The sequence below is a fragment of the Oncorhynchus mykiss genome, chromosome 1 (genome assembly GCF_057628025.1).
Source record: "Oncorhynchus mykiss isolate SJ-2025 chromosome 1, ASM5762802v1, whole genome shotgun sequence".
Taxonomy (NCBI): Eukaryota; Metazoa; Chordata; class Actinopteri; order Salmoniformes; family Salmonidae; genus Oncorhynchus; species Oncorhynchus mykiss.
The window spans coordinates 57,283,084-57,301,497 of NC_143022.1; the positions used below are offsets into that span (position 1 = coordinate 57,283,084).

Here is an 18,414-nt window from a genome sequence, read left to right on the forward strand (position 1 = left end):
AGAGCTGTAGAGACCAAACTTGAGGGACAGCCAGCCATAGGAATCTTAAAGTATTTGGCGTAGAATACTCACGCCTACCCTGGGAGATGGAAGGTCACGGGGCCACCCCTCTGCTCTAGTGAACTCTGGGTTGGGGCACACCAGACACCACTAAAGCTGGTGCCCCTCCTGGCCGCAATAGGGACAGAGCCAGCTGTCTCCATCGACGCCGCTCTGCAGCGGAGAGGTGTGTGGTCCCTACATCCATGGGTTCAGGCTCTGCCTCAGGACAGCCAAAGGAGGGAGGTGAGTGGCGAGGTAGACACTGGCGAGCTCGAAGGAGGTGGATAGCCATTGGACGCGATGTTGTCATCCCGACATGCCAACTCGGTCTGGACCTCTTTGCACAGTCCACTGTGGAATAGAGTGCAGATTGCCAGGACCGGTGGTTAGTAGACCGGCGACGTCAAGCTCCGGATGGAGGGAAGGTTGGTGACCACTGCTTTAGATCCTCTCCACATCTGGATAAATAATAGATATCTGTACCACTGGAACACATTGTGTATGAAGCATGGCACGCCACTCTCCTGCAAGCAATTTAGCTTCCCTTCTTTCTTTACCACCAAATGTTTGCATATAGGTTATTGGTAAAGTTACCAGGTTGTTAGCTAGCTAGCCAGCCAACAAGGTGTAGCCTAAACAAATGTTTAGCTGTCCCGTCTGCAAGTAAGCCTAGTTTTAGAACGGCCCTCGGTATGGTTTATGAATGTAAAATGTGGCAAAAACAAATTTTGCACCGGTAGTATGGGTCATAACTTCAGAAACAAGCTGTTTTCTCCGTGGAAAAGAGGGAGACTTGTCAAAACCTGGCTATGGTATATACAGCGGAGAAAGTGGGAGAGTTGTGAGAGACTACAAATTCAAAGACAGCTTACTTCTTTATACTCGAGGGGGAGAGAGAGAAACAGCTAGACTACTGTTTTACTATTAAACTCAATGTTATTGTTTTTATTTCGTAAATCAGTTTGTGTTTCTTAACCAGTCAACGACAAGCTAACTAGAAGGCTGGTGACTGGTTAGCTATGGGGAAGTAAGAGAGTCGATGTGTATGATCGGAGCCGGAGCGAAGCCTGCCTGCCCACACTCATCGCTCCTGTAATGCTCCGGGTGTCGTGGGTGTGGAGTCAAATGCAGGAGACAGAGAGTTCAATGCTGCGCGTCTTTTAATCGCACCAATGCACCACAGGGTGCTCACAAAAACGTTACGTTCCCAAAACACAGGGAATCAAAATGTACAATGGGAAACAATCCCGACCGGACACTAACACGTGCCTATACCACAGAGCCGAAGGTTTACATAGAAATAATCCCGCACAACAACCAGGCGGGCCGGCTGTCTAATAAAGACAAACTAATTAAACATTCACAGGTGCTACCACTCAACATACAAGGAGGGGAAGGAAAAACAATCAGTGGCAGCTAATAGGCCGGTGACGACGACCGCCGAGCGCCACCTGCCCGGGAAAGGGAAACACCCTCGGTCGGACTCGTGACAGTACCCCCCCCCCTGACGCGTGGCTCCCGCAGCGCGCCGACACCGGCCTCGAGGTCGCCCCGGAGGACGAGGCGCAGGGCGATCCGGATGGAGGCGATGGAAATCCCTCAACATGGAGGGATCCAAGATGTCCCCCACCGGTACCCAGCACCTCTCCTCCGGACCGTACCCCTCCCAGTCCACGAGGTACTGCAGGCCCCTCACCCGGCGTCTTGAGTCCAGAATGGCCCGGATCGTGTACGCCGGGGACCCCTCGATGTCCAGCGGGGGGGGAGGGACCTCCGGTACCTCACTGTCCTGCAGGGGACCAGCTACCACCGGCCTGAGGAGAGACACATGAAACAAGGGGTTAATACGATAATAGGAAGGGAGTTGTAATCGATAACACACCTCGTTTATCCTCCTCAGGACTTTAAAGGGCCCTACACACTGCGGACCCAGCTTCCGGCAGGGCAAGCGGAGAGGTAGGTTTCGGGTCGAGAGCCAGACCCTGTCCCCCGGTACAAACACGGGGGCCTCACTGCGGTGGCGGTCAGCACTCCTCTTCTGCCGTCCACTCGCTTGTCGTAGAGATTCCTGGACGGCCCTCCAGGTCTCCTTGGAGCGCTGTACCCATTCCTCCACCGCAGGAGCCTCGGTCTGGCTCGGATGCCATGGTGCCAGGACCGGCTGGTACTCCAACACACACTGAAAAGGGGACACGTTAGTAGAGGAGTGGCGTAGTGAGTTCTGAGCCATTTCAGCCCAGGGAATGTATCGTGCCCACTCCCCTGGCCGATCCTGGCAATACGACCGCAGAAACCTACCCACCTCCTGGTTCACTCTCTCCACCTGCCCATTACTCTCGGGGTGATAACCGGAGGTCAGGCTGACAGAGACCCCCAAACGTTCCATGAACGCTCTCCATACCCGGGACGTGAATTGGGGGCCCCGATCAGAAACGATGTCCTCCGGCACCCCGTAGTGCCGGAAGACATGGGTGAATAACGCCTCCGCAGTCTGTAGGGCTGTAGGGATACCGGGCAACGGGAGGAGACGGCAGGACTTAGAGAACCGATCCACAATTACCAGAACCGTGGTGTTCCCCTGAGACGGCGGGAGATCGGTTAGGAAATCTATGGACAGATGTGACCATGGTCGCTGTGGAACAGGGAGGGGTTGTAGCTTCCCTCTAGGAAGGTGCCTAGGAGCCTTACTCTGAGCGCACACTGAACAGGAGGAGACATAACCCTTAACGTCCTTAGCCAACGTAGGCCACCAATACCTCCCCTGAAGGCTCCCCACTGTCCTCGTCACCCCAGGGTGACCCGAGGAGGGTAGGACGTGAGTCCACCGAATCAGTTTGTCCCGAACACCAAGCGGCACGTACCTTCGCCCCGCTGGACACTGAGGAGGCGCGGGTTCAGCCCGTAACGCCCGCTCGATGTCCGAGTCCACCTCCCATACCACTGGGGCTACCAGCTTTGAGGCGGGAAGGATGGGAGTAGGTTCGGTGGACCCATCCTCCGTGTCATAAAGGCGGGACAGTGCGTCAGCCTTCACGTTCTGGGAGCCCGGTCTATAAGACAAAGTAAATCGGAACCGGGTGAAGAACATGGCCCACCTTGCCTGACGTGGGTTAAGTCTCCTAGCTGCCCGAATATACTCCAGATTCTGGTGGTCGGTCCAGATGAGAAAGGGGTGTTTAGCCCCCTCAAGCCAGTGTCTCCACACCTTCAGAGCTCTAACCACCGCTAGCAACTCCCGGTCCCCCACATCATAGTTACGCTCCGCTGGGCTGAGCTTCCTTGAGAAGAAAGCGCAGGGTCTGAGTTTTGGTGGCGTACCCGAGCGCTGTGATAGCACGGCACCCACCCCAGCCTCGGACGCGTCCACCTCCACTATGAATGCTAGAGAGGGGTCCGGATGCGCCAACACGGGCGCATCAGTAAACAGCGCCTTCAACTTGTTGAATGCTCCGTCCGCCTCTGCTGACCACTGCAAACGCACCGGGCCCCCCTTCAGCAGTGAGGTGATGGGAGCCGCTACCTGGCCAAAACCCCGGATAAACCTCCGGTAGTAGTTGGCAAAACCCAGAAAACGCTGCACCTCCTTTACCGTGGTCGGAGTCGGCCAATTACGCACGGCCCTAATGCGGTCACCCTCCATCACTACCCCCGAGGTGGAAATGCGATATCCCAGAAAAGAGACGGCTCGTTTAGAGAACACGCATTTCTCAGCCTTGACGTATAGGTCATGCTCCAGCAGTCTACCAAGCACCTTGCGCACCAGAGACACATGCGCGGTGTGAGTGGCCGAGTAGATCAGAATGTCATCGATATAAGCCACCACTCCCTGCCCGCACAGGTCCCTGAGAATCTCGTCTACAAAGGATTGGAAAACGGCTGGAGCATTCTTTAACCCATACGGCATGACGAGGTACTCATAGTGGCCTGATGTAGTACTAAATGCGGTTTTCCACTCGTCTCCCTTCCGAATACGCACCAAACTATACGCGCTCCTGAGATCCAGTTTTGTGAAGAACTGCGCTCCGTGGAACGATTCCACCGCCGTAGCGATGAGAGGTAGAGGGTAACTATACCCCACTGTGATGGCGTTTAGACCTCTATAATCGATACACGGACGCAAGCCTCCCTCCTTTTTCCTCACAAAAAAGAAACTTGAGGAGACGGGTGAAATGGAGGACCGAATGTACCCCTGTCCCAGCGCCTCCGTGACATATGTCTCCATTGCCAACGTCTCCTCCTGGGACAGCGGGTACACGTGACTCTTGGGAAGCGCAGCGTCTACCTGGAGATCTATCGTACAATCCCTTCCCGGTCGATAAGGTGGTAATTTAGTCGCTTTCACTTTACTGAAAGCGATTGCCAAATCGGCATACTCGGGGGGAATGCACACCGTGGAACCCTGGTCTGGACTCTCCACCGACGTGGCACCGATGGACACTCCCAAACACCTTCCAGAACACTCCTCTGACCACCCCTGGAGAACCCCCTGTTTCCACGAAATTTTAGGATTGTGCCGGGCCAGCCAGGGAGTCCCCAGCACCACTGGAAACGCAGGCGAGTCAATAATAAAGAAACTGATACGCTCCCTATGATTCCCCTGCGTCATCATGTCCAGTGGGACCGTGGTCTCCCTGACCATCCCTGACCCTAATGGCCGGCTATCTAGGGAGTGCACGGGGAAAGGAGAATCTATCGGCACCAGCGGAACCCCTAACTTAAGGGCGAGTCCGCGATCCATAAAGTTCCCAGCTGCGCCTGAATCGACGAGCGCCCTATGCTGGGAAGAGGGAAAAAAGCGAAGGAAAAAAGTTAAGACAAACATGTGGCCAACAGGGGGTTCTGGGTGAGTTTGATGCTGACTCACCTGGGGTGACCGAGAAGCGTTCCGCCTGCCATCTCTACTCCCAGACGGACCCCCCCAGCACCGATCAGACGTGTGTCCTCTCCGACCACAGTTGGTGCAGGGAAGGCCTCCTCCTCCGGTACCCCTCGGCGCAGCCCCTCCCAACTCCATCGGAATGGGAGCGGAGGGGCTGGGTGGTGGAACGCACAGGACCCTCTCTGAACGCCCGCGGGCAGCCAGCAGATTATCCAGTCGAATGGACATGTCAATCAGCTGATCCAGTGACAGAGTGGTGTCCCGACACGCTAACTCCCGGCGGACATCCTCTCGGAGACTACACCTGTAGTGGTCCATGAGGGCCCTGTCGTTCCACCCAGATCCGGCTGCCAAGGTCCGGAACTCCAGCGCGTAATCCTGGGCGCTCCTCCTCTCCTGCCTGAGGTGAAATAGTCGTTCTCCCGCCGCTCGGCCGTCTAGAGGGTGATCAAACACGGCGCGGAAGCGACGGGAAAACTCTGGGTAGTGCTCCCGCGCTGAGTCTGGACCATTCCAGACCGCGTTCGCCCATTCCAGGGCACGACCCGTGAGGCAGGAGATGAGGACACTCACCCTCTCTTCTCCTGAGGGAGTGGGTCTGATGGTGGCCAGGAATAGCTCCAGCTGGAGCAGAAACCCCTGGCAACCCGCCGCCGCTCCATCATAAGCCCTCGGTAGCGTCAGACGGAGGGTGCTGGAGTCGGGAGATGGGGAGTCCGGAACCGTGGGTGCCGAAGGTGGAGAGAGGAGCCCACTCCTCTCCCATCTGTCCATTCTCTCCATCACTTGATCCATCGCGGATCCGATCCGATGAAGAACGGTGGTGTGGTGGAGAACCCGTTCCTCCATCGATGGGAGAGGGTTGGCTGCTGCTCCTGCTGACTCCATCAATTTGATAGGTGCGGGATTCTGTAATGCTCCGGGTGTCGTGGGTGTGGAGTCAAATGCAGGAGACAGAGAGTTCAATGCTGCGCGTCTTTTAATCGCACCAATGCACCACAGGGTGCTCACAAAAACGTTACGTTCCCAAAACACAGGGAATCAAAATGTACAATGGGAAACAATCCCGACCGGACACTAACACGTGCCTATACCACAGAGCCGAAGGTTTACATAGAAATAATCCCGCACAACAACCAGGCGGGCCGGCTGTCTAATAAAGACAAACTAATTAAACATTCACAGGTGCTACCACTCAACATACAAGGAGGGGAAGGAAAAACAATCAGTGGCAGCTAATAGGCCGGTGACGACGACCGCCGAGCGCCACCTGCCCGGGAAAGGGAAACACCCTCGGTCGGACTCGTGACAGCTCCCCCACAACTCACCAGCTGATGTTGCTTGTGTGTACCCTGTGTGGGTCATCCTTCCCACTGCTGAACAGAAGAGAAGCCTCTCTGCACTGCGCATCTAGTGCTGCTAATATTTTGCTTATCATAGTAGCCTATTCAGTCCAAGTGCAAGTTGGTGAGTCCAAGTCACTAATAGTCAAGTCACAAGTCATGAAAATTGGGGCTCCAGTCAGACTGCCTGCTGCGTACCGACGAGCCTGCCGTTTCTACTTGTAGTTTTGCCCTGCTCGTCAGTGGCTGACAATTTGACTTTGAACTAATCAGATAGCACAAATCTCTGTGTTGGGGAGCCAACAGGAGTGACAAGAAAAAGGAAAAAATAGGGCACTTTTCCATATACTTTTCATCAGAATTGTCCTAACTAAACAACAAAGCTGCATAAAAAAAAAAATCTAGAGCAACGCTTTACATTTTTACCTCTTGCTAAGGAGTTTGGTGCTTGAATTTAGGATTTTTTTTGATAGGTTTGATAATGTGCACTTGATAGGGCATCTTTTGACCAATGGGTAAAATAAGTGTAGATAATCCTCTAAGAAAACCAATGGTCCAAAACGTCATGTCTCTATCATAATCTGTTGAGTTTTTACCCTTGTAGGATGGCAAGAATTAGGCTTACTAAAACAATGGAGGCTAGAGTAAAAAAAAAAAAAATCCGGAAAATTGAATTGTGTTAGTTAGGCTGGATTCTGGTGCAAGACTGCAAGATTTGTGTAGTATGCTGACACCCTAAAACAAAGCTACTGACTGGTGCGATACACGAGACCACACGAGACCAGCAAACATCTACAGCAGGGATCACCATCTAGATTCAGCCCAAAGCTGATTGTTTTCTTGAGAGGATGGTCAAGGGGCTAGAAGCTAATTGCAAATTATGTGTAGACTTAAGAAGCCCAAACACACATAATATTTGACAAAGCAAATTGCATTTTTAAACCTTGCTTACATTTGCAAATAATCGCAAATACAGAGCCTTCAGAAAGTATTCCCACCCCTTGACATTTTCCACATTTTGTTGTGTTACAGCCTGAATTTAAAATGGATTCAATTGATATTTTGTGTCACTAAATCTACACACAATACCGCATAAATGTTTACAAATGATTGAAAAATGAAAAGCCAAAATTTATTCAGTCAATAAATATTCTAACATTTGGTTATAGCTAGCCTAAATAAGTTCAGGATTACAAATGTGCTTAACAAGTCACATAAACAGTTGGACTCACTCTGTCTGCAATAATAGTGTGATTTTTTTTAAATGAAAACCCAATCTCTGTACTTCCCACTTATCTGTAAGGTCCCTAAGGAGAGCAGTGAATTTCAAGCACAGATTCAAGCACAAAGACCCGGGAGAATTTCCAATGGTTCACAAAGAAGGGCACCCATTGGCAGATGGTAAAAAAATAAGAAAAGACATTGATTATCCCTTTGAGCATGGTGCAATTATTTATTACACTTTTGATGGAAACTACAAAGATACATGCACCCTTCATAACTAGGTTGTCAGAGAGGAAGGAAACCGCTCAGGGAGGCCAATGGTGATTTCAAAACAGTGACAGAGTTTAATGGCTGTGATAGGAGATAACTGAGGATGGACCAACACCATTGTAGTTACTCCACAATACTAATCTAATAGACAGTGTGAAAAGAAGGTAGCCTGTACAGAATTGAAGTATTCCAAAACATGCAACATGTTTGCAGTAAGCCACCAAAGAAATGTACTTTTTGTTCTGAATACAAAACGTGATGTACCACTCTTCATATTTTCAAGAATGGTGGTGGCTACATCAAGTTATGGTCATCAGTAAGGATTAGGGAGTTTTTTTTAGGACACAAATAAAAGGAATAGCGCCAAGCACAGGCAACATCCCAACAGACACTGGGAAACAAATGCATCTTTCAGCAGGACAATAACCTAAAACACAAGTATATACACTGGAGTTGCTTAGCAAGACGACATTGAATGTTCCAGAGTGGCTAAAGTTTTGTTAAAGTTAGTAGTTAAAGTAGTTGAAAATCTATGGCAAAACCTTGAAAATGGCTGTCAAGTAATGATCAACAACTAACTTGACTTAGCTTGAATAATTTTAAAAATAATAATGGAAAAATATTGTACAATCCAGGTGTGCAAAGCTCTTAGGTCATTCTAACATGTATTGACTACTTATCTAATCAAGATATATTTGTGTTTTATTTTCCATTCATTATAAAAATCTTGTTAACATTTTTTTATGTAGAGCGTTGACAAAAAAATTACTATTAAATTCAAAACGTGGATAAAGTCTAGGGTTGTGAATATTTTCAAAAGGGGCTATACCTCTCTATTACACATGGGAATACCTTGGAACAGATTTCCAAAATCAAAATCACTTTGAGCTGATTTGCTGGTGTCTTTTATATCGAACAATAAAGATATCAGAATACGAACTTTCAAAGTAAAGTCAAAAATGTGATTTTTCCTGTGTTTCATATATATTTCCACACTGAGGTTGGGATAATTCTGTGAAATTGTGAAAATTATGATAATGCCCTTTTAGTGCAAGAGCTGTTTGAAAGAAGTCTGTTTTGATGGGATGGAGTTTTGGCCTGCCTGGTGACATCAACAAGTAATTGATTTTATATGCCAATAAGAGAGAGTTCAAAACCTCTCTGCAATAACAACTAGTTTTCAGTTTTCCCCTCCCCACCCAGACCACTCCCAGACAGTCCAAGCAAAATTCTAGCTTGAGAAATTGCTCTTTGCTAAGAAGCAATTTTTGTTTATTTTTGACCATTTTAATTTCAAACAATCACAGTAAGGTGCTTAATTGTTACCCAGAAATGATTTGATTTTGAGATAAAAACAGCTGCATTGGACTTTTTAAAGTGAGATTTTTACAGGACAGTTTCTTTAAAACTGCAAAATGTTCTCTGCCCCATGGCAAAATGTGAAGAGTTGCAAAACACTTTCACTTTGTAATATGTATAATTGCAAGAAATTAACTTTAACACAGAAAAAATGCATCCACTGCCAAGAGAGGGGCACCAGTGCTTAACTTGAGCCAGATCCTCTCAGTTTTTTACAATTTTGTTCCAGAACCCAATTTCCAAGATCCGGTGCCTCTCGTGGCATGAAAAATAATTGTCAACGTTTGCAATGTAAAAATTTTAATAAAAGCCATTAGTGTTACTTCAAGTTGACCCCTCTGTGATTCTCCTGCCCCTTTGAAAAACGTAATATGAAAACATGCCTGATATTTTAAGAATTGATTTGTGTTGGCCAGGCCTGGGTTTATGGTTTGTGCAAAATTGTAGCCTATATAGACCAACGCATGGCCATTGCTGTGGTGAGAGAGGTGTCTTTCTATGACCTCTCTCCCTCTCTCTGCTCTGATAGACATGAGCCTGCAACTCTCATCTTTCCAGCATTGTACTTTGGTGGGAAGGGTGCTGGAAGTGTCGCAGCACCCCTGATCAATTGTTATGGAACTACTGCTGTCTGTTCAGAAATACATTTAATAATTCAAAATACTACACCAGGAGTAGGCATATCATTTAGCCACAGAGGATCGATGGCTTATAAAAATAATATATGCCTAGCTGTGGATTGTGTGTAGCCCAGTCACAATGCATGCCTACAGTCTGGAACATGCAGCAAATCTGTCATTGAACAGCATGCAGCCAAAACAGGCCTCGCAATATTTGAAATACGTTTACGGGAAAACACAGGTTGGAAAGCAAATGTATCAGGTTGAAAAGAAAAGACTAATCAGTATGTAGGCTGCCAAATAAGCCTATTGAGCGAACCACATTGTTTTACAAAGTAAAACAAGAGAGACATAAGCTTTTAGCACCAGCGCATCAGCCAATCACTGGAAATCTCTTTTAGGACTATAATTTCCTCCTCATATTGTACAGTGTCTCCACACACCTAGGTCCAGGCTATTGATGGATTCAAGAGAATATTATTTTTCTTGATTTCAGATTCTCTGTTTGTTTGTGTCAAAGTAGCCTGTCATTTTGATAATTTGTGAGTTATAAAAAAAGATGATGTTAAAGTCTCCAGTTATCTAAAATAATGCAGAATTTCATGAAATGGTCACCCACCTTTTGTTCCGGCACTTCCCAGTTCACAAAGCACTGGGGGACACTAAAATGTTTTGCCTGTGAGGTAGGGGAGTGCCCCCATTCAAATCTTGCTGAGGGGCCCCAAAAGGCTAAAGGCGGCACTTCAACACATACAGACAGACATACACCATTTAAAAAAAAATCTACTGGTGAATTAAGGCATCTGTTCAAAGTTAATCTTTATATTGATAGTCTCATCTTTACCCTCTGCACACTTTGACTTAATGCTCTTTCTGCATCTCCCTCTGTCTCTCTCCCTCTATCACTGTCCCCCTCTCTATCCTTGTCCCTCTCTCTATCACCATCCCTCTCTCTCAGGGCCACTGCTACACATCGAGGACAGATCATCTTCAAGGACGCTCTTGCCCAGCAGCTGTGTGAGCAGGGAGGTGAGCAGCAGAGAACACACAAACACAAACTACAGAAAGATGAACGATGATGTTTCAGCACTACAGATAGAGACTTTTGGGTGTGCTATATTGCCAGCTTCATTTCAGTTTATAGTTAACTCATATTTCTCTGAGCTGTACTGTTTATAGCTAGTACTCCACAGCCAGTTTCTCTGTGACAGTAATACATGTACATTGACAGTGCTTTCCCATCATGCACGCTGAGTAGTGGTAATTACTTGTTTAGGAGGAAACAGACTTCCTTATTCAAGCACCCCTCCAACAGATCACTTCTGAAACACTACCCGAGAGAGGTTTGCAATCAGAGGAAAATTAAGTGGGGTTTTCTTGAAGTAGGCTAACTCTGTTTTCACTCTCAAGTTTGGCCCTTAATAGCACTAGGCTATTCGTTTTAGGCCAGTAGTGCCATGGGAAGTACTAGTGGTGCCATTGAGACAGTTCACAGCATACTACTCAGCTGTCTGGACCCATGCCACTATGAAGATATGAAGCCTGTGCCTGAAAGAGTGAATGAGTAAGAGAGACGGAAAAGAGTTGAAGGTTGTACTGTACAGTAGGTGACATGGATACACTGTCTGTAGTAAAGAGTGTACGAGATAGTGTGAGAGAAAGAACGAGATGGAGAGAGAGACAGAGATAAATAGAGAGCGAGAGAGATCTCCCTCTCCTTGCCCTAGGACCCTCTCAACATCAACTATACTGTCACAATGCCTAGTCGTCTCTGTTTGGCAAAACACCTGTTTAGGTCTTTTCCTACCAACCTCCAGCATTACACACACACACGCACGCACGCACGCACACACACACACACACACACACACACACACACACACACACACACAGACACAGACACAGACACAGACACACACACACACAGAGACACCGACAGACACAGAAGCCATGCAACCTGCTACCAACCTCAAGCATTACACACACAGACAAGGGTGCCTGACTTTGTCTGACGGTGGGGGTGCAAAAGCTTGGGAGGGTGGAGGGATCTGGTGGACCATCCCCAGAAAATATTAGCATTAAAAAATAAATAAAAATATCCTGCAATTTTAATGAAGAATCCATTTTTATGAACTCAACTCAGAGTTATCTCTGCTGCAACACATTTTCTCATATTTTGCTACAATTAATTAGATTGAAAAATAGTTTTAATGACTAGATTACTAATATACTCCCATCCACAGGTCTGAAACGCTACCAACCCTGTGACTCCCGCCCCTTTTCTTGAAAATACCACCCATAATGATCGATTGACATATCCAGAACCAACTCTGTGACTCTCAAAAATATAATGCACCTCCCCTGACAATCCCAACTACAGTGACGAATTCACAGGCAAACTGTTAGGAACGTGGGCAGGATAACTCATGACAATGAGGAAATTAAATCGAAAATGGAGGAATAATATTGGTTTACGCAATAAGGATTTGAATTTTGTACTTGTAGGTTGAGAAAAAGCATTGTTTAATTGCACATTGTTTTCATCTTGTTTTTGCCACAAAGAATGTGATCACAATAACGTACAAAAGTGAGCCTTGATTTATCTTATATTCATTTTCTTTCGCAATATGGAAGTTTTTTTCTGGTAGGGCATTGAACAAAACTGTCAACTTGAAAATGCAATCTGGAATTTGCATTTAAATTTGGTCATTGATTATGTTCACAGAAAAATAATATAGTATTATAATTAACAAAATAGGTTATTTTGGCAGATATAAATAGTACCAGTCAAAAGTTTGTACACACCTACTCATTCCAGGGTTTTCTTTATTTGTACTGTTTTTAACATTGTATAATAAAAGTGAAGTCAACAAAACTATGAAAGAACATATATGGAGTGTTAAGCAAATCGAGAAATATTTTATACTTGAGATTCTTCAAAGTAGTCTGCCTTTGACTTGAAGATAGCTTTGCACACTTGGCATTCTCTCAAACAGCTTCATGATGTAGTCACCTGGAAGGAATTTAAATTAACAGATGTGCCTTTCTAAAAGTTAATTTGTGGAATTTCTTTCCTTCTTAATAAGTTTGAGCCAATCAGTGTTGTGACAAGGTAGGGGTGGTATACAGAAGAAAGCCTTATTAGGTTAAAAACCAAGTCCATATTATGGCAAGAACAGCTCAAAATATCAAAGAGAAATGACAGTCCATCATCATTTTAAGACATGAAGGTAAGTCAGTGTGGAAAATGTCAAGAACTGAAAGTTTCTTCAATTGGAGATGCAAAAACCATCAAGCGCTATGATGAAACTGGCTCTCATGAGGACCACCAGAAGAAAGGAAGACCCAGAGTTACCTCTGCTGCAAAAGATAAATTAATTAGATCTAACTGCACCTCAGATTGCAGCCCAAATATATGCTTCACAGAGTTCAAGTAACAGACACATCTCAACATCAACTGTTCAGAGGACACTGCGCAAATCAGGCCTTCATGGTCGAATGGCTGCAAGAAGCCACTACTAAAGGACACCAATAAGAAGAAGAGACTTGCTTGGGCCAAGAAACACAAGCAATGGACATCAGACCGGTGGAAATCTGTCCTTTGTTCAGAGTCCAAATTTGAGATTTTTGGTTCCAACTGCCATGTCTTTGTGAGACGCAGAGTAGGTGAACAGATGATCTCTGAATGTGTGGTTCCCACCGTGAAGCATGGAGGAGGAGGTGTGATGGCGTGGGGATGCTTTGCTGGTGACACTGTCAGTGATTTATTTAGAATTCAAGGCACACTTAACCAGCATGGCTAATGCAGCATTCTGCAGCGATACGCCATCCCGTCTGGTTTGCGCTTAGTTGGACAATCATTTGTTTTTCAACAAGACAATGACCCAACACACCTCCAGGCTGTTTTGAGCAAGAAGGAGAGTGATGGAGTGCTGCATCAGATGATCTGGCCTCCACAATCACCCGACCTCAATCCAATTGAGATGATTTGGGATGAGATGGGCCACAGCATGAAGGAAAAGCAGACAACAAGTGTTCAACATATGTTGGAACTCCTTCAAGACTGTTGAAAAAACATTCCAGGTGAAGCTGGTTGAGAGAATGCCAAGATTGTGCAAAGTGCTTACATTGAAGAATCTACAATATATTTTGATTTGTTTAACACTTTTTTTGGTTACTTCATGATTACATATGTGTTATTTCATATTTTTAATGTCTTCACTATTATTCAACAATATAGAAAATAGTAACAGCAAAAGTGTAGTCTCAACAAACGTATTCATTGACCGAAAATATGGTAGAAATGGCTTATTTGGTCGATTTTACTTACAAGCAGAGCTGTTTTATCAAGATACAAATATCCTGTAATTTTTCATTTGGCTCAAAGGTGCATAGAAACACAGCTTGGCTACATTGTAAACTCTGATGTTCTCATTTACTTTAATAACTATTTCATTGGCAAAGTAGGGAAACTTAGGAATGAAATGTCAGCAACAACTGTGAGCCATAATTTTCATGCATCAAATAACTAATAATGAAAGAAAAGCATTGTTATTTTTAATTCTCTAAAGTTAGTGTGGATGACGTTTAAAAATATATATTATTATCCTTCAACAAAAAGAAATCACCTGGTATTGACAAGTATGGTAAGGGACTATATTGCCACTCCTTTGTGTCATATTTTCTATCTGAGTCTGCAGAAAAAAATGTGTCCTCAGACCTGGAGGGAAGCCAAAGTTATTCCGTTACCCAAGAATGGTAACCAATCAATCAGCCGACCAATCAGCTTGCTGCTGACTTTTACCAAACTTTTTGAAAACATTGTGTTTCACCACATACAATGCTATTTCTATGTAAACAAATTAACAGTAGACTTATAGAGAAGGGCACTCAACATGTACTGCACTGACACAAATGACAGATGATTGGTTGAAAGACATTGATAATAAGAAGATTGTGGCAACTTGTACCAGAATTTGATATGTTTTACCATAACCTGTTGTTGAAAAAAAACGTATATGTTATGGCTTTTCAACCTGTGCCATTTCATGATTTCAGAGCAATCTATCTAATTAAACACAGACGGGGGATGGCGCCAACAGAGATGGTTGCCTCGCTTTGCGTTATTAACAAACTATGCAGTATTTTGTTTTTTATGTATTATTTCTTATACGGTAATCCCAGGAAATCTTAAGTCTTATTACATACAGCTGGGAAGAACTATTGGATATAAGAGAAATGTCAACATAACAACATTACGACCATGAATACGACTTTCCCGAAGCGGATCTTCTGTTTGGACCACCACCCAGGACAATGGATCAGATCCCAGTTGGCGACCCAAAACAACGGCGCCGCAGAAGGGGCAGACGGAGCGATCTTCTGGTCAGGCTCCGTAAACTGGCACAACGCTCACCGCTCCCGAGTATACTATTCGCCAATGTCCAATCTCTTGACAACAAGGTAGACGAAATTCGAGCAAGGGTTGCCTTCCAGAGAGACATCAGAGATTGTAATAGTCTCTGTTTCACGGAAACAGGGCTCACTCGGGATACGTCATCAGATTGGGTACAGCCACCCGGTTTCTTCACGCATCGAGCCGAGAGAAACAAACATCTCTCTGGTAAAAAGGAGGAAGGGGGTGTGTGCCTGATTAACGAGTCGTGGTGTGATCATAACAACATACAGAAACTCAAGTAATTTTGTTCACCTGACCTAGATTTCCTTACAATCAAATGCCGACCGCATTATCTACCAAGAGAATTCTCTTCAATTATAATCACAGCCGTGTATATCCCCCCCCCCCCCCCCTCCTATGTAAACTGGAAACCACATATCCTGAGGCTGCATTTATTGTAGCTGGGGATTTTAACAAGGCTAATCTGAAAGCAAGGCTCCCTAAATTTTATCAGCATATCAAAAGCATGACCCGGGCTAGAAAACTCTGGATCAGAGCTACTCTAACTTCCGCGACGCACACAAAGCCTCCCCTCGCCCTCCTTCCGGCAAATCTGACCACGACTTAATTTTGACGCTCCCAGCCTATAGACAGAAACTAAAACAGGAAACGCCTGTGCTCAGGTCTGCTTAACACTGGTCTGACCAATCTGATTCCATGCTTAAAGATTGCTTCGATCCCGTGGACTGGGATTTGTTCCGGATTTTCTCAGACAACAACATTGATGTATACGCTGATTCGGTGAGCGAGTTAATCAGTGATGTTGTACCCAAGGTGACTATTAAAACCTTCCCCAACCAGAAACTGTGGATTGATGGCAGCATTCGAGCAAAACTGAAAGTGCGAACCATTGCTTTTAATCATGGCAAGGCGACCCAAAACATGACCGAACACAAACCGTGTAGCTATTCCCTCCGCAAGGCAATCAAACAAGCTAAGCATCAGTATAGAGAGCAGAGTCACAATTCAACGGCTCAGACACAAGATGTATATGGCAGGGTCTAAAGTCAATTACAGATTACAAAAAGAAAACCACCCCCGTCATGGACACCGACATCTTGCTCCCAGACAAACTAAACAATTTCTTTGCATGCTTTGAGGACATGGCCCACTACCAAAACCTGTGGGCTCTCCTTCACCTCAGCCAACATGAGTAAAACATTTAAACGTGTTCACCCTCGCAAGACTGCCAGCCCAAACGGCATCCCTAGCCGCGTCCTCAGAGCATGTGCAGACCAGCTGGCTGGTGTGTTTATGGACATATTCAATCACTCCCTATCCAAGTCTGCTGTTCCCACATGCTTCAAGAGGGCCACCATTTTTCCTGTTCCCAAGAAAGCTAAGATAACGGAGATAAACAAGTAGCACTCACTTGCTTCATTACGAAGTGCTTTGAGAGACTAGTCAAGGATCATATCACCTCCACCCTACCTGACACCCTAGACCTACTCCAATTTGCTTACCGCCCAAACAGGTCCACAGACGACACAATCACAATCACACTGCACACTGCCCTAACCCACCTGGACAAGAGGGATACCTATGTTTGAATGCTGTTCATCGACTACAGCTCAGCATTTAACACCATGGTACCCTCCAAACTCGTCATTAAGCTCGAGACCCTGAGTCTCAACCCCGCCCTGTGCAACTGGGTCCTGGACTTTCTGATGGGCCGCCCCCCAGGTGGTGAGGGTAGGAAACAACATCTCCACCCCGCTGACCCTCAACACTGGGACCCCACAAGGGTGCGTTCTCAGCCCTCTCCTGTACTCCTTGTTCACCCATGACTGCGTGGCCATGCACGCCTCCAACTCAATCATCAAGTTTGCAGACGACACTACAGTGGTGGCTTGATTGCCAACAATGACAAGACGGCCTACAGGGAAGAGGTGAGGGCCCTCGGAGTGTGGTGTCAGGAAAATAACCTAACACTCAATGTCAACAAAACAAAGGAGATGATTGTGGACTTCAGTAAACAGCAGAGGGAGCATCCCCCTTTCCACATCAATGGAACAGTAGTGGAGAAGGTAGAAAGTTAAGTTCCTCGGCGTACACATCACGGACAAACTGAAATGAAGAAATTTGGCTTGTTACCAAAAACACTCACAAACTTTTACAGACGCACAATCGAGAGTGTCCTGTCCGGCTGAATCACCGCCTGGTATGGCAACTGCTCCGCCTACGACCGTAAGGCTCTCCAGAGGGTAGTGAGGTCTGTACAAAGCATCACCGGGGGCAAACTACCTGCCCTCCAGGACACCTATACCGCCCAATGTCACAGGAAGGCCAAAAAGATCATCAAGGAGAACAACCACCCGAGCCACTGCCTGTGGCTGTGCTATCATCCAGAAGGTGAGGTCAGTACAGTTGCATCAAAGTTGGGAACAAGAGGCTGAAAAACAGCTTCTATCTCAAGGCCAACAGACTGTTAAACAGCCATCACTAACATTGAGTGGCTGCTGCCAACATACTGACTCAAATCTTTAGCCACTTTAATAATTAAAAATGGAATGTTATAAATGTATCACTAGTCACTTTAAACAATGCCACTTTATATAAGGTTTACATACCCTACATTACCCATCTCATATGTACTGTATATACTGTACTCTATACAATCTACTGCATCTTGCCTATGCCGTTCGACCATCGCTCATCCATATATTTATTGTGTACATATTCTTATTCATTCCTTTACACTTGTGGGTGTATAAGATAGTTTTTGTGAAATTGTTAGATTACTTGTTAGATATTACTGCACGGTCAGAACTAGAAGCACAAGCATTTCTCTACACTCGCCTTAACATCTGCTAACCATATGTATGTGACCAATAAAATGTGATTTGATTTAATAGAATCTTCGCTAATGTTAAACATGTATAGTGTCGTCTACTGCAGGGCAGACCCCTTGGCCCTCTACTCGTTTCTATTTTTACTAATGGCATTCAACAAAGCCTGTGTGTCTATGTATGCTTATGGTTCAACCCTATATCCCTCAACAACTACAGCTAGTGAAACAAAGAGTTGCATTCAATTTTAGAATGTGTGGCACCTTATTTACTAGTCCTGAACACCTCTAAAACTAAGCCCATCGTATTTGGTACAAATAATACCATTGGTTCTAGACCTCAGCTGAATCTGATAATGAATAACATGGATGTTGAGCAAGTTGAGAATAAATTACTTGGTGTTACCTTAGATTGTTAACTGACATGGTCA

General features: G+C 45.7%; 1 protein-coding gene across 4 annotated transcripts in view; it reads left to right on the top strand.

Annotated features, from left to right (window-relative positions):
- The window catches only part of LOC110532453 (reelin), a 297,868-nt gene that overhangs the window by 127,157 nt on the left and 152,297 nt on the right, over nucleotides 1–18,414 (top strand). For all 4 annotated transcript variants that reach the window (XM_090234988.1, XM_090234991.1, XM_090234993.1 and 1 more), the window contains exon 4: nucleotides 10,696–10,766. In XM_090234988.1, the coding sequence (XP_090091114.1) occupies nucleotides 10,696–10,766 (71 nt within the window). The remainder of the gene's footprint in view (nucleotides 1–10,695; nucleotides 10,767–18,414) is intronic.